At 34.2% G+C, this 24,628-nt stretch overlaps 1 protein-coding gene and 1 long non-coding RNA gene across 9 annotated transcripts; both read left to right on the top strand.

Annotated features, from left to right (window-relative positions):
- Nucleotides 1-8,213: 8,213 nt before the first annotated feature.
- Nucleotides 8,214-10,457, top strand: LOC114303635 (uncharacterized). 6 transcript variants are annotated; one of them, XM_082914884.1, is made up of 7 exons: nt 8,320-8,509; nt 8,708-8,771; nt 8,867-8,996; nt 9,091-9,235; nt 9,501-9,584; nt 9,690-10,212; nt 10,359-10,457. In XM_082914884.1, exons 1-6 carry the CDS (start codon nt 8,446-8,448, stop codon nt 9,731-9,733), a joined length of 531 nt encoding a protein of 176 aa, XP_082771010.1. In that variant the 5' UTR covers nt 8,320-8,445; the 3' UTR covers nt 9,734-10,212; nt 10,359-10,457. The 6 variants fall into 6 exon arrangements, 5 of the variants coding, with proteins under 5 accessions (XP_082771010.1, XP_028104568.2, XP_028104570.2 ...); XM_028248767.2 differs by lacking the exon at nt 9,501-9,584 and having other exon boundaries at nt 10,108-10,212; XM_028248769.2 differs by lacking the exon at nt 9,501-9,584 and having other exon boundaries at nt 10,108-10,164; nt 10,359-10,417.
- Nucleotides 10,458-10,596: 139 nt separating this feature from the next.
- Nucleotides 10,597-12,589, top strand: LOC145820136 (uncharacterized). 3 transcript variants are annotated; one of them, XR_014361166.1, is made up of 3 exons: nt 10,597-10,957; nt 11,741-11,794; nt 11,885-12,589. It is a non-coding gene; the product is annotated as an uncharacterized LOC145820136 (long non-coding RNA). The 3 variants fall into 3 exon arrangements; XR_014361164.1 differs by having other exon boundaries at nt 11,737-11,794; XR_014361165.1 differs by having other exon boundaries at nt 11,329-11,794.
- Nucleotides 12,590-24,628: the final 12,039 nt, after the last annotated feature.

Below are 24,628 nucleotides of genomic sequence, written 5' to 3'. Positions count from 1 at the left end.
TATAACGCAGTTACGTTATATTGCAATTAGTAAATACATTATTCCTAGCATTTGAACGTGTGCAAATTTTAGTGTTTTAGATACATAGCAAGTGATTATGTTGCTATACTTGTATGTTAAATGATCATTGTGAATTTGTTTTGGTAAGATTGACTAAAACATTAAGTTTTACGCCATTGGAAATGGTTGTGTCCTGGTTATTTATTTCATTGTATTGTAGTTGTATTAAGCGAATGTCATGGGGATTTGAAAAGATCTCATCATGCATGGTTTTGTGGTTGTTCTATGATGTGGTGACACAACGGAAGTTCGTAAATGGTACTATGTGCATCTATGACATTAAACTCGTTAAAATGGATTGGCAGAAATATTGTACTTGGCCCCTTGCCCCTCCATTTGTGGATTATAATTACGTCAGAAACAATCATGATAAAAATCAAATGGCAACTCATAGTTCTCAACCCAACTCCCCATCCTTGCCGCATAAATGAAGTTGAACAAAATGATGCGATATGACAGTTTAATACTACACAAAAATCAAAAGGGTAATAGTTTTGAACACAAATAATGTAGTAAACAATCCAATTTTGTCACCCAATTGTTTACGCTCCCCACCTCACCATAAATGGATTTGCACAAAATGATGTACAATTAAATTCGTTTGTAATGTGATTTCCGTTGCCCTGAAATGTTTGGCATCATAAACCAACACCACAGCAAAATGTATTGAGTGTGACCTATGTGGTAACACAACTCGGGTTGACAAAAAAACATTACATGTGATACCCATGTTATTTTCTTTGTGTTCTCATACCTAACGAAAGCAATGCCATATTGATCTGCTAAAGATGTAGATAATTTCATAAAATATTGCAAATCCGATAACAAAATGTGATTTATGTAGCAAAGTCTATTCCACAAGCGCAACAAAAACATATTAAAAATTAAAAATGTCATAATGTTTTTACCAAACTGAATAAGCACGATACCGAAGTGCAACCGTTAATAATGTTAATACTGCATTGGTCTGACCATAAGAACACAATAGCAACACAACAAATTCCATACCTGCAATTGAAAAAAAACACATGATATAACGCTACCGTAATTAACACCACATTGTCTAAAAATGACACAATATATTCGCGTAGGCCATGTTTGTTTGGGCGGACTGGATTAGCATTCCCATGACTAATAGTCCTATAACTACCAATCTGTTGGATTATATATCCTATCTTAACTAATAGTCAAGTTTAAAATAATTAGTCCGTACTTCAATTGTTTAACCAAACATCGGATTAATAATTTTATTGGACTATTAATCCAATCCCAAGCTCATGTCCACCCAAACAAACATGACCGTAGTGACCATAAAATAACATCATATCATCACATCGTAACATTAACACTTTGACATACCATAGTCCTTGACACACCCCATCAACAATGAAAGCATTTAATCAAACATAATACACCACCAACAAACAACACATAAAACTCAGCCGCACAGGACGTCAACAACACAAACCTAGTAGCAACAACGAAAAAGAATGAAACACCCATAACTCGTTGAACAAAACAAAACGATTTCCACATCAACAAAATACCACGTTAACTGGGTAACATCACACATCTCGCAAATCACTCCATGAAATGACCCAATAAAATAGAAATGTACTCACATACCTTACCCATACCCACCCCAACATCAGGAAAAAATCAAAACAAAATCACAACCAAGGGCAAATCAGTAAATTTCCAAACCCCCAAATCAAATAAATACACCATTCCAAAAATAAAAAGGACCAAATGGTTTGAAAGAAAACTTCTAGGATTAAATGGAATAACATTTCCCTATATTGGATTTTAGAGTAATTTTCCCTAAGAGGTTAATAAAACAAGAACAAATTACATTAATAACCCCTACATTTGGCCCCTTGTGTCATTCTAATCCATACACTTTCAATTTAATCAATTTTGACTCTTAATTTTAGATTTTTTGACTTTTAATCAATTACTCTTTTCATTGTTTTCAAATTTATATAGACAAAAAGTTACGAAAATTCACGTCTTTTCCAGTTCTTTTCTTTTTTTTTTTTCAATCTAAAAAGATGTACCCCATCCGCTGGTCTACGATTAAAAAAATACTTAAACTAAGAAAAAATATACAAATATATACTTTGATTTTCAAATAGACACATGATTGGGGAAAAGTCTAAGTAATTTCTCTCATATCGACAGTCAAAACTCTTTTCGATTCTCGTTGCACTATAGTAAAAAATCCTTGGGATTCCCTTTACATCATTATTGTAAGGATGTCAAGCCCAAGATTATCACGACTTTCATTTCATCTATAGGAGGGAGCTTGGTGCTCTTGTTGTCCTGGAGCTAGATTTAGTCGGCTATAAAAATGATATTTTTTATGTTTCGTATTTTTTTTTTTCATTTATACAAAAATAAATATAAAAAGAATTATTAAAATAAAATTAAAAAAAAAAGAAGATATATACAATGAAATTGGCTAAAACAATCCGACAAGAACTCATATTAAATAGAAAATATAAATATCCATCATTTAAAATATGTGGATCATATTCATAATTTAATCTACAAAATTCGCTTGTTTTTCAAGTTAAAATCTCTTAATAAATTTTATTTTCATTTTTATTTTTTTTCTCTATACTCAAAAAATTATGTTATGATTTTGTTTTAAAGAAGAAAACAAAAGAAAAAACTGAGGACCTAACGTCCGACACTCTCTCCATTGTTTTATCTCTTAAACTTTTAAATATAATTATAGATGAAAAATCTAAAAATTTTCGAGATATTGATTTGTAATCATGTATCAATTTTAACCAATAAATAACAATCTCAATCAAACAATCAAAGACAAATCAATACAAAGATTTTAACATAGAAAAATCACAATTAGATCGCCTCCAAAAAAAAAAAAAATACGGGCCCAAGCCGCAAAACAATCCACTAAGAAGACAAAAATGAATTACATAAGTGTACTTTCAATTACCTAGCTAATTCACGTCCAAATTGAACAAACCTCAATGTGCCTCTTCTACCACCGTCTTCACCTTGGAATTGTCTTGTCTAACATTGAATCTACAACATTGATATCAATTCACGACAATGAGTCACTCCAGAATTCACCAAAGCTTCAGATTCAAGTTTCACAGAATCTACATAAGAACAACTCTCTCTCTTTGTAAATAAAACAAACTAAACAAACCCTTTGATATACTTCACTCAATTCATGATTAAACTCTCACAGATATCAAAGGAAACAAGCAAAGAAGTTCCAAATGAAAACCCTAATATCGAAGAAGAGATCTGGAAGCCTCATTGAAACACAACTTTATAACAAACAGGGCTGTGATAGTCGTTCGAGCTAAGGAATGCTCGCTCGAGCAAGGAGACTAAAACGCGTGTTTTTCCAAGTATCTTCGCTCGAGCCACCAAAGTGTTGCTTGAGCGAGAAATGCATATTCTCAGTATTTTTACAGCTCGATCCCCGACATAGTCAGCGAAGTGGCAAACATGATAGGATTAAGATTACAAACTTCTCTGCATGGGCACAATTCGGGTTGCATTCGCATATAAAACTCATAGCCTCACTGAAATAAAAGATCGAATAAAATTACAACTGAAAGGAGTTTTGTCAAACGGGATTACCAATTACAAAAACCTAACAATAGAAGTGTTTGAAATTTGGTATGTATAACCATATATATTATGTTTCCAATTAGATTAAGGTAATTCTAGGAATAACAATCACATAATTTTAAAAAACAATACTAATAAATTTTGGTAATGATTGAGAGAATTTAAAAATAAACTTAATTTATGTAAATTATATTTTGAGCAAATCATAGAATGATATGTGTATTTTAAATGTTATAAAATTCAAGAAAATTGAGAAAATTAGAGTGAGACTTTCAACCTCAAACAAGTCACAACGTTTTTACTTATATTATATAATATATTTTTTATTTAGTGAAAATTCACAAATTTTATATTTTTAAGTGTATCTAGATTTAGTAAATTTAAAAACTACAAAAAAAAAAAAAATTGATTAGAATATTTTACAAATTAGCTGAAACCCAAAAATTACAAATTAAACTCAACTATTTTTTGCATTCTGAATTTTTACTCAGAAATATCAATGTGTAGTTGAGATTCATTTCTCTATGCATGATATATTTTTTTTGACAAATATTATGGTAAGTAGCAATTTTTTTTTTTTTTGGGGGGGTGGTTTAAATACTGTTACGCATACCATACACTACATTGCTAGCTAGCGATTTATTTTTATTTTAATTGAACTTTGTTACTTTAGCAGTGCCCCACCTAAATATTAGAATATTCAAGATGCTCTAAGTGATTAAGTACATGCTATGCTAAAAAAACAAAAAATCCTAAGCACCTCAAAAATATGTTCAGATTTTAAAAGGAAAAATTATCAATGAGTCTTATTTCCCTTTCAAGATTATCAATAAGTGGTATCAAATTTTAACGTAGACAGTTAAGTCATTTTTTTCATAACTTATTTGTAAAAAGTTTAATTCTTTTTAATGGTATTTTTTATTCTAAATTTACCCTTCTTATTATTTTATGAATAACAATTGTATAAATTTTTTTAATTTATTTAAAAATATTTTTAATTGAAAAAATTAAATATATATATATATATATAGCAAACAAAATCATAAATAATCAAAAGAACTATGGCATAATATAAATCATTTTCTGTTACATCATATTATGAAAAATAAATTGGTAACTAATCCAAAATGCTTAATTTTATTAATATTTCATTAAAAGAATTGGGAAGAAAAAAAAATTTAGTGAAAAATTCATATACATTTTAAAGTATGAGACAACAAAAATGGATAAGTCTTACGTCTATATTTTTGTTTAATAGAATTCTCTTATTTTTAAAATTTTTAAAATTATTTAAAATAAATTTTAAAATTTGTTCTTCTTATTTTGATGTGAAGCGTATACTCAGAATAAAATATATCATGGAGAATTTAATTTTTTGAGAATAAATGATCAAATATAAAATTTAGTTGTCCACAATAAAATTGATAACACATTTAAAAATAAAAATAAAATAAAATAAAGATTTATTGGTAATTTTTCCAACTTATAATGTGTATATCAAATTATTAAAGTATGAGACAACAAAAATGGAGTTGCAAGTTAAGTGGAGTTCAAATTTGCTAAAGTTGAAGGTCCCAACTTTATAGTGAAGTTGACTCATTATCGGACTAACTTGGATTCACTTTAGTAATCTAAACCATTTATCTTATACAACTAACTAAGAAAATTAATCATGCAAAAATTTAAGTTGATCAAATATCAATTGTCGTACTATTCGATCATTTTTATCTATATAGCCTACATATTTTTAAGAATAGACCGTCCATTTGTTATAACATATATATGATTTGATCATATAATTATTTATGTCTAATCAGTCTAATTTTTTACATGCAAGTTTTTCTCAATTTATCATATGAGATAGATACAAATTAGTCTCATAATGCCCCAACTTCATCTGTGAAGTTTCTGTTCCAAAAAAAAAAAAAAAAAAACCTTCATCCGTGAATTCAACTTTAACCAATAACTCAACTAGGCATCCAACATACATTTAAATTTTAAACATTTTTGTTAAGCCTAGTTTGATAACGGTTCTATTTTCTATTTTTGTTTTCATTTCATAGAGATTAAGAACGAATGCTTTTTTGGTATTTTTGTTTATATATAACATAAAACAAAATAAAAAAAATTTGATTTCAAAATTTTTAAAATTCTTGGAAGAAAAAGGTGTTTTCATTTATTTTTAAAACAAGTTGTCACTCTTTCTTTCCTCTCCATAACTCACTACTGCCACCGGCCACCTACCACTACCAACTACGTTATGGTAGTCCTTCGGCCATTTTGTAAATTCCGGCCACTAACTCTGATGACTACTTACAACCTTATCAAACAACAGCTCAGTAAATTTTGTTTTGTGGTGGATGGTTTTGGGAAGGCAATGGGTGGTGTAGTCCAATAATGTATGGTTTGGCTCCAAAAAAAAAAAAAAGGAAAAAAAAAAAAGGAAGAAGACTAAATTAATAATCTAATTCAACTCATTCAATAAACATTAGTTAAATGTATTTAGTAACTACATTATCAGTAGACATTCGGTATGGATTTTGTAGTTCGTCGTTTGGTATACCAAGAGGATTCAAAATTCCCTCTCATCTTGCCAACCTCTTCTTGTAAAGCAAACAAAACAATTTCAAATTGACCTTGTGAAACAATTAGATTAATTGAATCCAATCATCACACTTATATTTAATATTTAGAGTCTTTTTCAGACTTGTAATCTTTCAAAGAGAAGGAATAACAAGGACATGGGAAGCATGCTAGGACATCAAGCTGTTGTGGGGGTCCATCCGACCTTGTTCCGAGTCCATGCCGTTGATCTGAACTGTTTATACTGTAAGATTTGTCGAACATATCATTCAAAAGAAAAAAAGTTAATTGAACTTGTGTAATCCTATGATCAAGCACTACAAGAATTTACACATTTGGCGACCACTTTTGCCGATCAAAAAAATTTTGGTCGCAAAAAAATGACATTTGGCGACCAAATATTAATTAGTCGTGAATAATCATTATTTTTGGCGACCAAATATTATTGGTCGCAGAAGGTTATATTTTGGCGACCAAAAAAAGAGTTGGTCGCAGAAAGTGGTATGCTTTTGGCTACCAACTACAAATTTGGTCGCGAAAGGTGACATTTTTTTTAGCGACCAAAAATTTGGTCGCCAAAAACTTATTTTCGGCAACCAAAAAAAATTAGTCGCCAAATTAGCACTTTTAGCGACTAATATTTTAGTCGCCGTTGATTGAGATTTGGCAACTAAAAAAATTTGTCGGCGAAGGATACATTTTCTGCGACTAATCTGGTATTTTGGTTGCCAAAAATTTGGGAGGGAAATTTGAAACTTGGGGGGGGGGGGATTGAAATTTTTTATCTTTGAAATCTGTTAGCTCACACATTTTCATTTTCTCCTCTCTTATCTCTCTTTGAAATAGGTGCGAGACAAGCGAACAAACAACACCGAACCACTCTCTCTCTCTCGTCTTTGCGTTCGATTCGAACCCTAGGCACATTGGATCAATCATTCGGAGTCTCTCTTGGATCTTCAATCAACTTATACATACACAGAAGAACAGAGAGATAGATAATAGAGAGGGAGAGAGAGAGAGAGAGAGATTGTAAGCTAATGGTGGAACACTCTGATTTAGACCAACTCCTTGATAGTAAGAAATTCAATCTCTCTCTCTCTCTCTCTCTCTCTCTCTCTCTATGTATATGTATATACATGTATATGTATGTATTTACATGAGTTCTAATCACCATTGAATCATTTCAGGCGCTTTGGATGATTTCCAAAATCTCAATCTTACTTCTTCTGTTCAAACTCAAAGGTATTACTCTCTCTCTCTTTCTCTCCTCATATACATATACATATATGTATACGTATATGTATACGTGTATATAAATATGTTGATAGCTTTGCCCTTTGATTTCAGGAGTGGAGATGGCGAAGTGAAGAAACATAAGAGTTCTATATATGCATTTTGGTCGCAGTATATATAGTTTTGGCAACTAAAATATTTTAGTCGCTGAAAGAAAAATAAAAACTATTTTTTATCTTTCGCGACCAAAAGTTTGGTCGGCAAAACTTTAATTTCAGCGACTAAAAATTATTTTGGTCGCGGTATATATAGTTTTGGCAACTAAAATATTTTAGTCGCTGAAAGAAAAATAAAAAATTATTTTTTATCTTTCGCGACCAAAAGTTTGGTCGGCAAAACTTTAATTTCAGCGACTAAAAATTATTTTGGCCGCAGTATATATAGTTTTGGCAACTAAAATATTTTAGTCGCTGAAAGAAAAATAAAAAATATTTTACCACCACCACCACCACCAGCAGCATCTCATATCCACCACCTTCACCACTACTGTCGCTTCCTCTCTTCTACTACAAAAAATTAGTTATTGATTTTTAGTATAAAAAAAAAATCGGCCACAAAAAAATATTTTTAATTGACCATAAAAAATTAATTTTATTTTAACAAAAAATATTTTTCATTGAAATATTACCCCTACTTCTACCAAATAAAAAAAAATTCATTAAAAAAAATGAAAAAAAAATTTCCCCTTTTTTTCACTGACCCGCCCGGCCAAACTTATTTCCCCCCTTTTTTCCGTCTTTCCCCCCCTTTTTCATTTCCTTTCAGGTTTGCAGAGCCCTGTTTCGAACTCTCTCTCTCTCACGGAGGCGAGCGACGAGCGGCGAATTTTGGTTCGAGTTATGAGCTCCAAAGCTGCTTCTTCAAAGCTTCTTCACCAATTGCTGGGACCAGAAAATGTGCAGCGTTGGTGTCAGGGTTGTCCTCTGTTACTTTACCAACGATTTCATCGTTCAACGAGGTTCCAATCAGCTCAATCTCTGTTTTTCTTTGTTAAAAAATGGTTTTGATTTTTCAGTTTTTGTTTTTTCGTGCGATTCTGATTTCTATCTACGTGGGTATCTGTATTACGATTACTTTCAGTTTACCAGTGTGTTGTAAATGTTTTTTATGATTTTCATTTCCATCGCTTTAAGAGACCTTGGGTTTTGCACTGCAGGTCGAAATATTGAAAATCTTGTTATGCATAGTGTGCTTAGCTTTATTGGCAAAGTAGATGTATGGTATGTGATAGATTATCCTCTATGTTTATTAGTGCTGTGTTTTGTATTTATCATCTTCCTGATTTTATTTAATTTTCTTATAAATTTTTGGCAAGTCCCAATACATATCTCCTACACCAAGAGCTGCTTAACTTCATGCTCGTAGCCATGTCAACTCAGCTTCTTTCTGGGCCATCACCAGGACCCAAGGATATTCACCCATTCATTGATATGGCAATGGTCCAGGTGACAAGAACATCTTATTTTTTTTAGCTCGTCCAAAATCTGCAGTTCTTTTAACAGGTATTGCTGTTCTGTCAATTTGCTATTACATTTTCAGGAAAGCTCTTTTGTTGGTTTGGTTGTTCGCAAACTGCTACTTAATTACATCATGCGACCTCACTTCGCCTTAAATACTGCATCTTATGACATGTTTTCTGAAGGAAATCAGTCCGGTGTTTTACAGAGAGTTGGTTCTGCAGCTGGTATGGTGGTTTATTTGATAATGCTCATTTTTTACAAGTAGTCAGCTGGTATGGTTTTATTCTGTTAATATGCAGTATGCATCATACTTGGATTGGGATGTTTTTTGTTTTACAATGTTGAGCAATCAATAAACAATTAGGGCATTTAGGAGGATTGATGGAGTTTTTATTACTCAGAAATTAACTTATGGAGACCCTTTTTCTTACCTCTCCTGATATTTGAACCAGAAATTCTGGTATAAATTAGTGTAAGAATTTGCACCAGGGGAACAACTACAACATTGTAGTTCTATAAGAGTTTGCACCAGGGGAGATATGTGTCAGTCTTACCGAAGGGCAGTTCCAGCAGGTACAGATGGTGTTCGAATTGGAATGTAGTTCTATAAATAGGATGTATATAATGTACACTGTATTGATAAAACTTAATGTTTAATTTTGATGGGTTGAAATTCAGAGCATCAAGCAGATTCTTGGACTTCAGCATGGAAAACAATATGACAGTGTGAAGACTTTGAGATATGGTCATTTGATGATCATGACTGATCAGGTTTAAAACATGGATATTCATAATCCAGTGCCATCTCACCTGAAAATCCACTTTTCTCTACTGCATTGGAAACTTATCTTGTTTGTTTTGATGATCTTCTTTTTCTCTAATTTCCATAACATTTGTGGGGACAATTATCATAGTGTGGTATTTTATATTTTTCTAAAAAATTGTTGATGCCATGCTTAAATAAGTTGTAATGTCAATCTAACTCGGTTGCACTGTTCATTGATCACTTTCACACTGTCTTCTTTGTTCGTTTTGTTTTGTTTTGTTTTTTGGTTCATTTCCAACACAATTGTGATTGAAATCAGTTGAATCACAGATGATGATGGTTCTTATTTAGATCCTTTGTTGGAGACACTGTGGAATATATTATCATGTGCGTCATACTCCCTTCTAAGATCTATCTTCATGCTTTCATATACAGGTGTCATTCTGCACTTATCTAATGTGTTGATATTTTCTCCTCCAATTGTATTGATAGTAGGATGGTTTTTTGATGGTGATCCATTTTGTTCTTCCTACCCTTCTCTTTTTAGTGGCATGCTTAAATCTTATTGAAACTTACCTCAGGTGTTCTCAGCTTTTGGCTTTGTCCACAAGATTGCAACTTTTGAGAAGGCTGCAGGTTTTCAGGTGTGATGTCGAAAATCGCCTTCTTCTTCTTCTTCTTCTTCTTCTTCTTCTTCTTCTTCTTCTTCTTCTTCTTCTTCTTCTTCTCTCTCTCTCTCTCTTTCTCTCTCTCTCTCATTTTTCTTGTATTTTTTGGTATCTGCATTGGTCTTTCTGTACTTTTGTAAATTTGCCACCTCCAACCCAACTTTGACTCGGAGATGTAAATCACCAATCTCTAAACCAATTGAGCTTCTTTTTTAAAACAGATGGTGTAATGTCTCCCATCCTGAATTGAAACGATATTGTTTGATTTGGGCTACCCTTGTGACTTTAAAACACGCTGTTATTAGGAAGAGATGTGAACTCGTTTATATAGCCCAAGAAGTTTTCAGAAGTCAGAACCACACGTCCTTGTGTGGTGTGTGATGATGCATTTAACTTTGCACAAAAAATGGAACAAAAAATATGTCGAAAGCTAGGGACAAGAAAGCAAAGACTTCTGAAGTAGCAAGGGAAACTTCTCTAGATCCTCTGGCACAGAAGCTCCAACAACAAAGGTGATGGTTTGTTTCCTGCTTGGCTTAAGAAAAAGAAGTTGCAATACATCACATTCATATAACATAGTTTAACAATATTAATTACAATATGCTGCATTCTTTCCTTAAGTAGTAAAAACAATGCTTAAAAAATTCATTTATATAGTTATGTCAACTATTAGGAACAACAGTTTGATTTGTTGACCCCTGCCCTCCTTCCATAAAATCACTTGCATTTATAGCTGAGGTGAAACTAATTTCAAGAAAGTATTCTGTTTGAGGATACACCATAAACATATTGTTACTAAATGGTACACATTTACGGAAGGCTTAGTTCTATTATTAACTTTAATGTTTTACTTGTGTAATGTGACACCTAGTGTGTTTTACAGATTGGAAGAATTTGATTAGTGACAAGTGTGCAGCAACTGTTATACTACTCAATTTGGAGTAATTCTGGCTTATAAACAAAAAATATGGTTTGACTGGCATTCTAGCAACTGAGATCTCCTACTTGTTTCCTGTTCGACTTGTGCAAAATATGAAGCAATCTCAATATTGTTCAGAGTGATGATATCCTTGAAGTAGTTGATTTGCAAGTTTAAAAAATCTAATAGTTCTTGTTTAATGGGCAATCCTCTAACTTCAAAACTAATTCAAATTATTATTTTTATCCTCTTCTGATGAAACCTTGTTACTGATGAAGTAGATAATACAAAACACTACGTAGTTTTATTTGAGATAGTTTTAAGATATGTTGCAATATGTCATGTATTGATCACTAGTTTTTCTATTTGAAGACAGGCTTTGATCCTTGCTCGACTTCTTGGTCAGCGGATTGACTTGGACAACATAAAGGTTTGGACATTGAGATGATATACTTGTATATCTCCACTTTCAAATCAAGTATGACCAGATTTATATGTAGTTTCTACTTTAATCTTGTAGGTTGAAAGCTTGTATCCTGAAGAAATGGGACCAAATATAATGCATGTTGAAGATTTTTTGGTGCATGGCCTTCCACTGCTTGATAAAGGCATCCAAGAGAGGGTTGAAAATTGATGAGCAGAGCAGCAGTCATGTGGGTAGATGAGCAAGATGGGGAAGCAATTGAGCTTGCCTTCAGTAAGAAGAAAATTGAAGCAAGGAAGAATGGCCCAGCAAATTGACAGCAGAACATAACAGAACAAAGCAAATCTGTGGGCAGAACATAACCGAAATGTGATATAAGGCCAAAATCAATCATGTCTGTTCAAGGCCAGAATCAATCAAATCTGTGGGTTCAAGGCCAGAATCAATCATGTCTGTTCACGAACCAGACGAGCACCCTCCCCAACATATTTCTTAACAAGTTCACGAAGCTAAATTGTACAAGACTACTTGGCAGTATAAGCATTTTTGGGAGGATTAAATATTTTTGGATGGATGTGTATGGATAACAAATATTATTAGTTTTATTTGTTGATAGCTGCGCATGGATAACAAATAGTTATGTTTCAAATTGTTATGCTAGATGGATGTGACTTGTGAATGAAAACTTAGAATAGTTGTATTGTGTCGAATGTTAATGAATTATGTATTGTGTCGAATGTTAATGATTCAGTTAATTTGAATGATGCTTTAAAATTATAGGTTTATTATGGATTGAATGAATTATTAGGAATTACAAGTGTATTGTTTTATTGCTTTGGCGACCAATTTATTAGTTGCGACATCCAAAATAATTTTTTTTTGCAAAAAATGACAATTGCCGACCAAGAGTTTTGGTCGCAAAAAATATATGTATTGCCGACCAAATAACTCTTGGTCGTGGAATCTCACTTTTGCCGACCAAAAGTTTTGGTCGCGAAAAGACACAAATGGCGACCAATTTTTTTGGTCACGGAATGTGATAATTGGCGACCAAAAAATTTGGTTGCGAAATGTAATAATTGGTGACTAAACTTTTTGGTCGCGAAATGTGACAATTGGCGACTAAGAAATTTGGTACGAAAAATATCACTTTTCGCGACCAAAGTGTTTTGGCGACAAAATAAATTAGTCGCAGTAATTAAATATTTAGCGACCAAAAATTTAGTCGGCAAATCCAACTTTTGCCGACCAACCACAATTTTGGTCGCGAATTACTTTTGCCGACCCTCAATTGGCGACCAAAGTAGCGACCAAAAAAATTGGTCGCGGATAACTTTTGCCGACCAAAAATTGACTTTTAGCGACCAATTTTTTTGTTGCCAAAAGTGTTAATTCTTGTAGTGAAGTCTTAACTGTTTTAAAATACATTATCGAAATTGTTCTAACCAATGTGGTCTCATTTTGAAGTTAAACATATCTAATTAATTTGATTTTTTCATAAATGATCTACTCAACGAATCCTATAATATAAACGATTTGTATCAACGGCACGGGTTCGAGACAAGGCTCAATGTGTGGCTGCAGCACCGTACTATTCCTTATAATCACTGCATGCTCCCCAGTCCCGAATAACACACGGACACTCAGTTGGTTAATGCAGATACCACAAAATTCAGAGTAGTTTATGTTTAATCAAGAAACTATGCTAATAATATACATTGATAATTAAACTAACAAAAATGCAAAAAGTATAGAATTAAAACACAGAAAGCGCACATAAAATATATAATGTGATAAATTCAAGGAGTTGATTGAATGGTATGACTTGAGAATAATAACTAAAGTCTTGAATTCAAGTCACCTAAATGAGCCATTTTTGGTTGTATAAATTGTATAAGCCAATCACGATTCAACACATGGCATGAGAAGGGCAATTTGGGAAAGTAATATAAATCACCAACCATAGTTAGACACGTGTCAACCCATACTGGTAATAATGGGACTACATAGTACTAGAATGGTCAAGGGATATAAGGTGATGTGACCTAACGGTTACTCACAAGGTTCAAATTCAAAATCAGGAGGGAAGCCTAACTGCAAACATGGCGTAGTAGAGCCAACTGTGATAAAGCATGATCAGCGATCATGGAGGGATGTTTCGACGGTTAGAAGCCCATTTCGACGGTTATCATTGAAAAATATAAATAACAGATGAGGCCCCAGAAAGAAGGCCCCTCAGACTCAGATCCAGAAACCAGTTTTTATCTATTTTATTTTCCTTCCAGTTTTTACATTTCTTGTTATTTACATTTATGCACTTCAAATTCTTGTATTGCACTTTATTCATAGGAGTAGTTTCGAATAGCTTGTTGCTGTAAACCTCTACGAGGTTGGATCAGATCATTGTATGTGAGAACCCGAATATAAAAATTTAGTAAATAATTAAATAATAATAATATTATAATCTCAAATATTTTGGTGGTGAATCCTAAAGTGCAAATTAAATATTTGAAGGTCTTTTAAAACCTAAAATAAATTTATGGTGAAAGTATTTAATTTAGAAGCAAGATTTATTATTAAAAAAAAAAAAAATTAGAGAAGAGGGTGTGACTTGAACTCTAGACCATAAAATTAATAAGTTAGGCTCTTACCATTTGAGTTGCATATAACTTATATATATGTTTTGTATATTTATCTATTTATTTGACCTATGTGAGCCCACCACTAGTATAAAATAAAATAAACACAAACCCTATTCTATTATTTGTTCACCACATAGGGCAACAACACAGCAGCCACGGGAGAGGGTTTGAGAGAAGGAAAAAAAGAAGAAGATGTTGCAATCAAAGAACTTTTGGGTGTGTTGTGTTGTGTGTGATCATCAAAGGTTAGCCCTCCTAGGTTTTCTTCTCTTCTTTCTTTTTTCCTCATCCTTATTCCATTATTATTTTATTCATTCATGGAGGTTGTAGGTTTATATATTTTGTAAGAAATTTGAGGAGTTGAATTCATGTATAAAGAATGGGTATTATTCTTAGTTAAAAAAATTCTGCGCATAATCACGAACTTTAAAAATCAAGAAACCATATCAAACGGATGAATTTTGAACTGAAATTTTTACAGTAGATCAATTACATATTGGATTGCATATCTGAATTTTTTCATAATTTTTGGGAGTCAAAATCCATATAAACTGAGGTATTCAAATCTGTCCAGGAAACCAGTCCGAAACAGTAAATTCAGGAGTGTTGTTCTCTTTGGGTATAAATTCAAAAATTATCAAATTAGTGTCATTAGAACCGGTTACGAGTCTAGTTTCGTACCTTTTTGGCCTTGCATTGATTGCTCGTGTATATTAAGAGAACAGTCAATTTCTTTAAAGTGCTGCAGAAAACAACTTGTTTGGATATAATAAATTGTAGATAATTATTTTGATAAGCAAATCAAGTGAAACCAATTGGGTTTGAAACTTAGGATATATTAGATCATATCTGGAGGTTATTGGAATTTTTTGAATAGCGTGGAGTGGGTTTTGTAATTTTCAAAGTTAGCGAATAGGTTGGGAAGGCTTGTTTGAAATTCTGTTTTATCTTAAAGTCACATTTAATTAAGTTTCAACCGGAACCCATGTCTTGGGTGATTTTAAACCTTGAAGAACATGAACTTAGGTAATATTTAAGAGTAACAGTGAGTTGGGTTGAGCCGTGTTAGTGCGCTTTAGTTTGAGGTTACTTAGTTCCTATTTTTTTTAGTATTTTTAAATTAGTTGTGACGTGTAGTTTTTCATACTTGGTTCAGGGCATTAGTTGGACTTTTATACTCTATTTGAGGATTATATTATTTCGTTTCCAGGTGAGTAGTTTCATGCTACGTATTTTTATAAATGTTCCCCTACCCTGAACTGTTGGAAAATTAAATTGTTGTTTCAAGACTAAACTGTTTTGATAAATTATTATATTATCAATTGAATCAAATTATTTCTGAAACATGTGTGAACTTGGCATACTGTAAACTATTTGTTTTGGTCTCATGTTTATAATGATGAACTACCATGTTTTGCGAAACTGATGTGTATTGATTATTGGGACCATGTGTGTATTTAGTCCAGGGAAATTATTCCACCGTGTGTGGTGACTATGGCCACTAGGGAACAGATCCGGGTTGGGCCGTGATGACTCTAGTGTTCAACGATTGTAAGGAAAAGACCTTTAAAAACAACTAGGTGACCTTCAATCGGATCGTGTTTGAGAAAAGGCCCAGGTGCCACCCTGAGGATGACTCTTAGTTCGGTATTGGATCCAACGTATGTGGCAGATTATTTTTTTTTATTGGTACCCAAAAAAAATTATTGGTGTTCATGTTATAATCTATTTTAAGTGGAAAATATCGTTTATCATGTTCTTGCGAGACATGAGTATTTTAAGTGTTGAATTGTGGAACCTTCTTTTTGAAGCAGATTGTATTTACCAAACTGTATGCCAATCTAGTTTCTGTGATATATATCTTATTTTGGAATTGAGCCCTGTTTTCAAAACTGTATTTACTATCCATGTTGCTACTCACAGAGCTATCAGCTGACTTAGTTTTTATCACTTCCAGGTATTAGAAGGACTTAGAGTGGACTCATGGCATAGCGGGGACTCGATTGCATGGACCTCTAGGAAATTCATTTATTTTGTTTTAGATTGTTATGTCAAATTTGTGCATATTTCTTTTTATTTTTATTGAGATTCATTTAGGATTATTTTGATATGTGGGTTGTTTATATCCCATAAGTTTGGATAGTTTTGATTACGGTTGGTTTTTCCGTTTATACTTGTGGCATGTCACTGGATTGAGTTTGGTTATTTATTACTGGACTTTTGTATAGTTGCTCAATGTGATTATGGATTAGTGGTTAGGCTTACGTGTGCCTTGGGCTGAGTCCCTGTGGGCCACGGCCGGTCATACCCGGATTTGGGGTGTGACAATTGTGGTATCAGAGCAATAGGTTTATTGAGTTACATATCTTGCATTTCATCATTTAGATGAGGTCCGAGTCCCTATAGTCCTTAGTATTGTATGGTTAAGTTAGTTTTTTTTTAAGCTTATGTTGAATCTTTCTTGATTTCATTTTGAAAGTTAAGAGTTGGTACCTAGATATTTACACGGATTTTTGATTCTTTGTGAGCCTTTGATGTTTGTATTATCGTGTGTAATCCATTAGGAGAAACAGTAGTGTTGAGAGATGTCTGTAGATCTTGTTAGATAAAGATGGATGGTAGGATTTTTCTAGTGGATTTGATTTCTTTAGAGATGGAGGATTTTGATGTGATTTTGGAGATGGATTTGTTGACGAAGCATCATGCTTCTATTGATTGTTTTAGAATGGGAGTAGTTTTTGCTATACTGGGACAACTTGAGTTTTTCTTTCAGGGAGATAGGAAAGGGTCTTCTATTTGTTTTATTTCGTCCCTTCAGGCTAACCGAATGTTGAGAAAAGGGTGTCATTATTATTTAGTTTGTGTGGTGAGTACTGAACTTCCAGAATAGAAGTTAGAGGAATTGCCTGTAGTGAGTGATTGTGTTGATGTTTTTCTAAAGGATCTACCTAGACTTCATCTAGATCGTGAGGTAGAATTTTTCCATTAACTTGGTCCCCAACACAACACTTATTTCTAAAGTGCCCCTATATAATGGCACCATTGGAGTTGAGGGAGTTACAAACTCAGTTACAGGAGTTGCTAGACAAAAGTTTTGTTAGGCCTAGTGTCTCACCTTGGGGAGCACCTGTGTTGTTTGTGAAGAAGAAGGATGAGTCTATGAGATTGTGTATTGATTATAGAGAACCGAACAAAGTCACAGTGAAGAATAGGTATCCTTTGCCACGTATTGATGACCAATTGCAGAGAGCTCAGGTATTCTCTAAGATTGACTTGAGTCAGGCTATCACCAGTTGAAAGTAAGGAATGAGGATGTTCCTAAGACTGCTTTTAGAACCCGTTATGGGCATTATGAGTTTTTGGCGATGCCTTTTGGTCTCACAAATGCAACAGCCGCATTCATGGATTCGATGAACAGAGTATTCAAACCCCAACTGAATAAATTTGTGGTAGTGTTTATTGATGACATCCTAATTTAATCGAGTAAGGAGGAACATGAGCAGCATTTGATGGTAGTACTTCAGATCCTTAGGGAGAAGAGACTGTATGCAAAATTTAAGAAGTGTGCATTTTGGTTGAGCATTGTATCCTTTTTGGGTCATGTGGTAAGTAAAGATGGGGTATTTGTGGATTGCACGAAGGTGGTAGCAATTATTGATTGGTTGCGACCTACTTTTGTGACAGAGATACGTAGCTTTCTAGGGCTTGCTGGATATTATAGACAGTTTGTGGAAGGATTCTCCCATATTGCTTTGCCATTTATAAATCTCACTAGGAAAGAGGTAAAGTTTGAGTGAAATGATGATTATGAGTGTAGCTTCCAAGAGTTTAATCAGAAGTTGACATCAGCTCCAATCCTTGCCTTATCTACTAATGGTGGTGGTTTTGTGATTTATAGTGATGTTTCACGATAGGGTTTAGGATGTGTTCTCATGCAGCATGGGAAGGTGATTGCTTATGCATCACGACAGTTGAAAGTACATGAGAGAAATTATCCTACGCACGATTTGGAGTTAGCAACAATGATTTTCGCTTTTAAGATTTGGCGACATTATTTGTATGGAGAGTCATGTGAGATTTACACTGATCATAAGAGTTTGAAATATATTTTCACACATAAGGAACTAAATTTGAGGCAAAGAAGATGGCTTGAGTTGTTAAAAGATTTTGATGTGAATATTTTGTATCATCCGGGGAAGGAAATGTGGTGGCAGATGCCTTGAGTAGGAAGGTCTCAATTGGAGATGTAGCTGCTTTGTGTATTAAGTGTTGTTTTGTGGAAGACATGAGACGTTTGAGGCTTGAGGTTATTAAGCCTGGTGATAGGGCTTATTGTAGTCAATTGACAGTTTAGCCGACCTTGAGAGAACGGATTCGTTTAGCTCAGGAGATTGACCCCCAGTGTGAGCGTATTAAAGGAGAGATGGTAGAGGGTAAGCATGTAGACTTTGTGGTTAGTGATGATGGGTTGCTTAGATTCCGTAGCCGAATTTGTGTTCCTGCTGGTGGTGATTGGAGGAAGGAGATTATGACGGAGGCACATAGTTCTAGTTACAGCATTCATCCAGGAAGCACTAAGATGTATCGGGATCTTCATGAACATTTTTGGTGGAATGGTATGAAGGGAGATATTGCAGAATTCGTGTCTCAGTGTTTGGTGTGTCAACAGGTTAAAGTAAAACATCAGAAACCTGCTGGGAAACTATAACCCTTACCTATACCAGAGTGGAAGTGGGATCATATTACTATGGACTTTGTGTGTGGTTTACCTCATACTAGTAGTAATCACGATGCAGTTTGGGTAGTTGTAGATAGATTAACCAAGTCAGCACATTTTATTGTAGTATGGATGACCTGTTCTCTAGCTCGATTTGCACAGTTGTATGTGAAGGAGATTGTTAGATTGCATGGTGCACTAGTGTCAATAGTGTCAGATCGGGACCCTCGTTTTGTGTCTAAGTTTTGGGGTGCGTTACAATCAGCTATGGGTACTCGGTTAAATTTTAGTTCAACTTATCACCCTCAGACAGATGGGCAATCGGAGAGGACTATTCAAACCCTTGAGGATATGTTGAGGGCTTGTGCTTTGGAGTGGAGAGGTAATTGGGATGATTATTTGCCGCTTATGGAGTTTGCATATAACAATAGTTATCATTCTAGTTTGGAAGTAGCCCCTTATGAGGCTTTGTATGGAAGGAAGTGTAGGTCTCCTTTGTGTTGATATGAGGTTGGTGAAAGGGAAATGTTGGGACTTGATTTGGTGGAGGATGCTACACAGAAAATTATCACCTTTAGAAAGAGATAATTGACCGCTCAGAGTAGAAAAAAAAGTTATGCTGATCATCGTAGGAGAGATTTAGAGTTTCATGTGGGGGATATGGTATTCTTGAAAGTATCACCATGGAAAGGAGTCATCAGGTTTGGAAAGGAATGAAAGTTGAGTTCTAGATACATTGGACCATTTGAGGTATTAGAGAAGGTTAGTGAGATTGTGTACCGTGTTGTTTTACCCCCTAGGTTGGCAAGAGTGCATAATGTGTTTCACATGTCTATGCTGAGGAAATATGTGCACAGTCCGTCGCATGTGATAGATTATGAGCCACTTCAGATTAGAGAGGATTTTTCGTATGAGGAGATACCTGTTCAGATTTTGGATTCGAACGAGAAAAGGTTGCATACAAAGGTCATTAAATTGGTTAAGGTACTATGGCGTAATCATCTAGTTGAAAAGGCGACTTGGGAATGCGAGGACGAGATGCGCGAGAAGTACCCACATCTATTCTCATGATTTACTCAGTTTAGTTTCGAGGACGAAACTTTTTTTTTGGAGGGGAGAATGTGAGAACCCGAATATAAAAATTTAGTAAATAATTAAATAATAATAATATTATAATCTCAAATATTTTGGTGGTGAATCCTAAAGTGCAAATTAAATATTTGAAGGTCTTTTAAAACCTAAAATAAATTTATGGTGAAAGTATTTAATTTAGAAGCAAGATTTATTACTATTAAAAAAAAAAAATTAGAGAAGAGGGTGTGACTTGAACTCTAGACCATAAAATTAATAAGTTAGGCTCTTACCATTTGAGTTGCATATAACTTATATATATGTTTTGTATATTTATCTATTTATTTGACCTATGTGAGCCCACCACTAGTATAAAATAAAATAAACACAAACCCTATTCTATTATTTGTTCACCACATAGGGCAACAACACAGCAGCCACGGGAGAGGGTTTGAGAGAAGGAAAAAAAGAAGAAGATGTTGCAATCAAAGAACTTTTGGGTGTGTTGTGTTGTGTGTGATCATCAAAGGTTAGCCCTCCTAGGTTTTCTTCTCTTCTTTCTTTTTTCCTCATCCTTATTCCATTATTATTTTATTCATTCATGGAGGTTGTAGGTTTATATATTTTGTAAGAAATTTGAGGAGTTGAATTCATGTATAAAGAATGGGTATTATTCTTAGTTAAAAAAATTCTGCGCATAATCACGAACTTTAAAAATCAAGAAACCATATCAAACGGATGAATTTTGAACTGAAATTTTTACAGTAGATTAATTACATATTGGATTGCATATCTGAATTTTTTCATAATTTTTGGGAGTCAAAATCCATATAAACTGAGGTATTCAAATCTGTCCAGGAAACCAGTCCGAAACAGTAAATTCAGGAGTGTTGTTCTCTTTGGGTATAAATCCAAAAATTATCAAATTAGTGTCATTATAACTGGTTACGAGTCTAGTTTCGTACCTTTTTGGCCTTTCATTGATTGCTCGTGTATATTAAGAGAACCGTCAATTTCTTTAAAGTGCTGCAGAAAACAACCTGTTTGGATATAATAAATTGTAGATAATTATTTTGATAAGCAAATCAAGTGAAACCAATTGGGTTTGAAACTTAGGATATATTAGATCATATCTGGAGGTTATTGGAATTTTTTGAATAGCGTGGAGTGGGTTTTGTAATTTTCAAAGTTAGCGAATATGTTGGGAAGGCTTGTTTGAAATTCTGTTTTATCTTAAAGTCACATTTAATTAAGTTTCAACCAGAACCCATGTCTTGGGTGATTTTAAACCTTGAAGAACATGAACTTAGGTAATATTTAAGAGTAACAGTGAGTTGGGTTGAGCCGTGTTAGTGAGCTTTAGTTTGAGGTTATTTAGTTCCTATTTTTTTTTAGTATTTTTAAATTAGTTGTGACGTGTAGTTTTTTATACTTGGTTCAGGGCACTAGTTGGACTTTTATACTCTATTTGAGGATTATTTTATTTCGTTTCCAGGTGAGTAGTTTCATGCTACGTATTTTTATAAATGTTCCCCTACCCTGAACAGTTGGAAAATTAAATTGTTGTTTCAAGACTAAACTGTTTTGATAAATTATTATATTATCAATTGAATCAAATTATTTCTGAAACATGTGTGAACTTGGCATACTGTAAACTATTTGTTTTGGTCTCATGTTTATAATGATGAACTACCATGTTTTGCGAAACTGATGTGTATTGATTATTGGGACCATGTGTGTATTTAGTCCAGGGAAATTATTCCACCGTGTGTGGTGACTCTGGCCACTAGGGAACAGATCCGGGTTGGGCCATGATGACTCTAGTGTTCAACGATTGTAAGGAAAAGACCTTTAAAAACAACTAGGTGACCTTCAATCGGATCGTGTTTGAGAAAAGGCCCAGGTGCCACCCTGAGGATGACTCTTAGTTCGGTATTGGATCCAACGGGGCTTATAGCCCTGAGAAATGTGTGGCAGATTATTTGTTTTTATTGGTACCCAAAAAAAATTATTAGTGTTCATGTTATAATCTGTTTTAAGTGGAAAATATCGTTTATCATGTTCTTGCGAGACATGAGTATTTTAAGTGTTGAATTGTGGAACCTTCTTTTTGAAACAGATTGTATTTACCAAACTGTATGTCAATCTAGTTTCTGTGATATATATCTTATTTTGGAATTGAACCCTGTTTTCAAAACTGTATTTACTATCCATGTTGCTACTCACTGAGCTATCAGCTGACTTAGTTTTTATCACTTCCAGGTATTAAAAGGACTTAGAGTGGACTCATGGCATAGCGGGGACTCGATTGCATGGACCTCTAGGAAATTCATTTATTTTGTTTTAGATTGTTATGTCAAATTTGTGCATATTTCTTTTTATTTTTATTGAGATTCATTTAGGATTATTTTGATATGTGGGTTGTTTATATCCCATAAGTTTGGATGGTTTTGATTACGGTTGGTTTTTCCATTTATACTTGTGGCATGTCACTGGATTGAGTTTGGTTATTTATTACTGGACTTTTGTATAGTTGCTCAATGTGATTATGGATTAGTGGTTAGGCTTACGTGTGCCTTGGGCTGAGTCCCTGTGGGCCACGGCCGGTCATACCCGGATTTGGGCTGTGACATTGTAAGTTTTTTATTTTTACTTAATGAAATGCTACAATTGTTCTTCATTTAATTGTTGTTTACTAAATTCTCCTAAACAAGCCACCGGTAAAAATCCTCTTCATTGAGGCTGAAAGAATTGAAACACAATCGTCTGATAATTGGTTGGCAATTAATCCTCTGTAAGGACTGATTGATCCTTGCTGGCATGCTTAAAATTACAATACTAACCTTCGAAAGCCAAAAAAGGCAACATATATTTTTGGCACGTCCAGTGGGACTAATTGAAATGGCTAGACGTAGGAGACAAAGAGAAAATGAACGCCTGGAAGAAGGTGTGGAAGGACAGGTTGAGGTACCTGATCCGGAGGATAATGTGATAACACATCCTATGGAAGCACCTGTCTCATCAGAACCTATGGTCGAATAGACCGGTAATGCAGAACATGCACTACGTGTCCAGAATAGTGGACGCGACCATGGAATTGGACCATCCACTGTTCCATCTACTAAGCCAATGAATCCGTGGGGAGACCTTGAGTAGATGCCATGGGACAACAGTTAATGAACACAATAGAAAGATGGGCAATATCCTTTATAGATCAGATGAATACTCATCAACCAACTAACACAAGGCATATAGAAGAGATTTCAAATGTTCCTTAGCAAAGATTGGCTAGAGACAAACTACCTATGCAAAGTAATAGATATACTAATGGTCAAACTAGTAACAAAACTATGAAAGACCATCACCTCAGTCTTGGTACGAGCCTCTTTCGAGCCCTATGATAAATCAAAATGCCTCATTACTTAACAGTGAAGCCATGCAAATTGGTGGATCTGGGCCAACACAAGAAAATGACATGAGGATACTTCCAAATCCTATGTTCGAAACCATACCTGGCATAAGGGGGTTCACTAATCCTTTGTTCGAATTTAGACCCGGGGGATTGGAAAGGTTTCCTACTGCTGGAAGAGACACAACACCTGTCCCTCCTGTTACAGCACCTTTCGCAGGTCCCTTCACAGGGCAAGCTCAAAGAGGTCAACCATACCCTCAATAGCAGCCAGCACCACAGGGACAGCTAGTCCCAAATATACCTCCCTATGAACCAAGAGGACCTCAGGCACAAGGTTTTCCACCAAATCCTATGTTTGTTCCTCCAGTAGTGGTTCAACAAGCACAAAATATGGTTCCTAGGAACCAAATTGCTAATATTGTTAGAGAAATGTGTGGACCTATTCCTTGGGGGGTTCAAACTCCTGTGTACAGGAAACCATATCCAGAATGGGTAGATAGGGTACATGAATACCCAAGAAGATTTAGAATACCAGACTTTACTCTTTTTTTTTTTTTTTTTTTTTTTTTTTTTTTTTTTTTATGGAAATGGAAACCAGTCAACAGTAGAACATATTGCTAGGTTTACTACCCAATGTAGTGAATTTACCAATAATGATTACATGAAGTTAAGACTTTTTCCAAATTCTCTAACTGGGGCAGCTTTTGTATGGTATATTAACCTTACACCTGGCTTTATCCAAACTTAGCAACAAATGGAGAAGGCATTTCATGCCCAATTCTTCCAAACGGAGCCAGAAGTTTCTATGGCAGATTTGGCAATGTTGAGTCAAAAGCCTGATGAAAAGGTTGTTCAATTTATTGCCAGATTTAAAAGAGCACGAAACAAATATAGGATCATTCTACCAGAGCTTGAATTTGTTAGGTTGGCTGAAAATGGTTTAGAGTTTAGGTTTCGAAAGAAGTTTGACTCAACTGAGTTTCGAGACTTAGTGGAAT

Source organism: Camellia sinensis, chromosome 2, assembly GCF_055761805.1.
Source record: "Camellia sinensis isolate YWXY chromosome 2, ASM5576180v1, whole genome shotgun sequence".
Taxonomy (NCBI): Eukaryota; Viridiplantae; Streptophyta; class Magnoliopsida; order Ericales; family Theaceae; genus Camellia; species Camellia sinensis.
The sequence above is the reverse complement of the archived record's forward strand: the minus strand, read 5'-3'. Positions and strand labels throughout refer to the sequence as shown.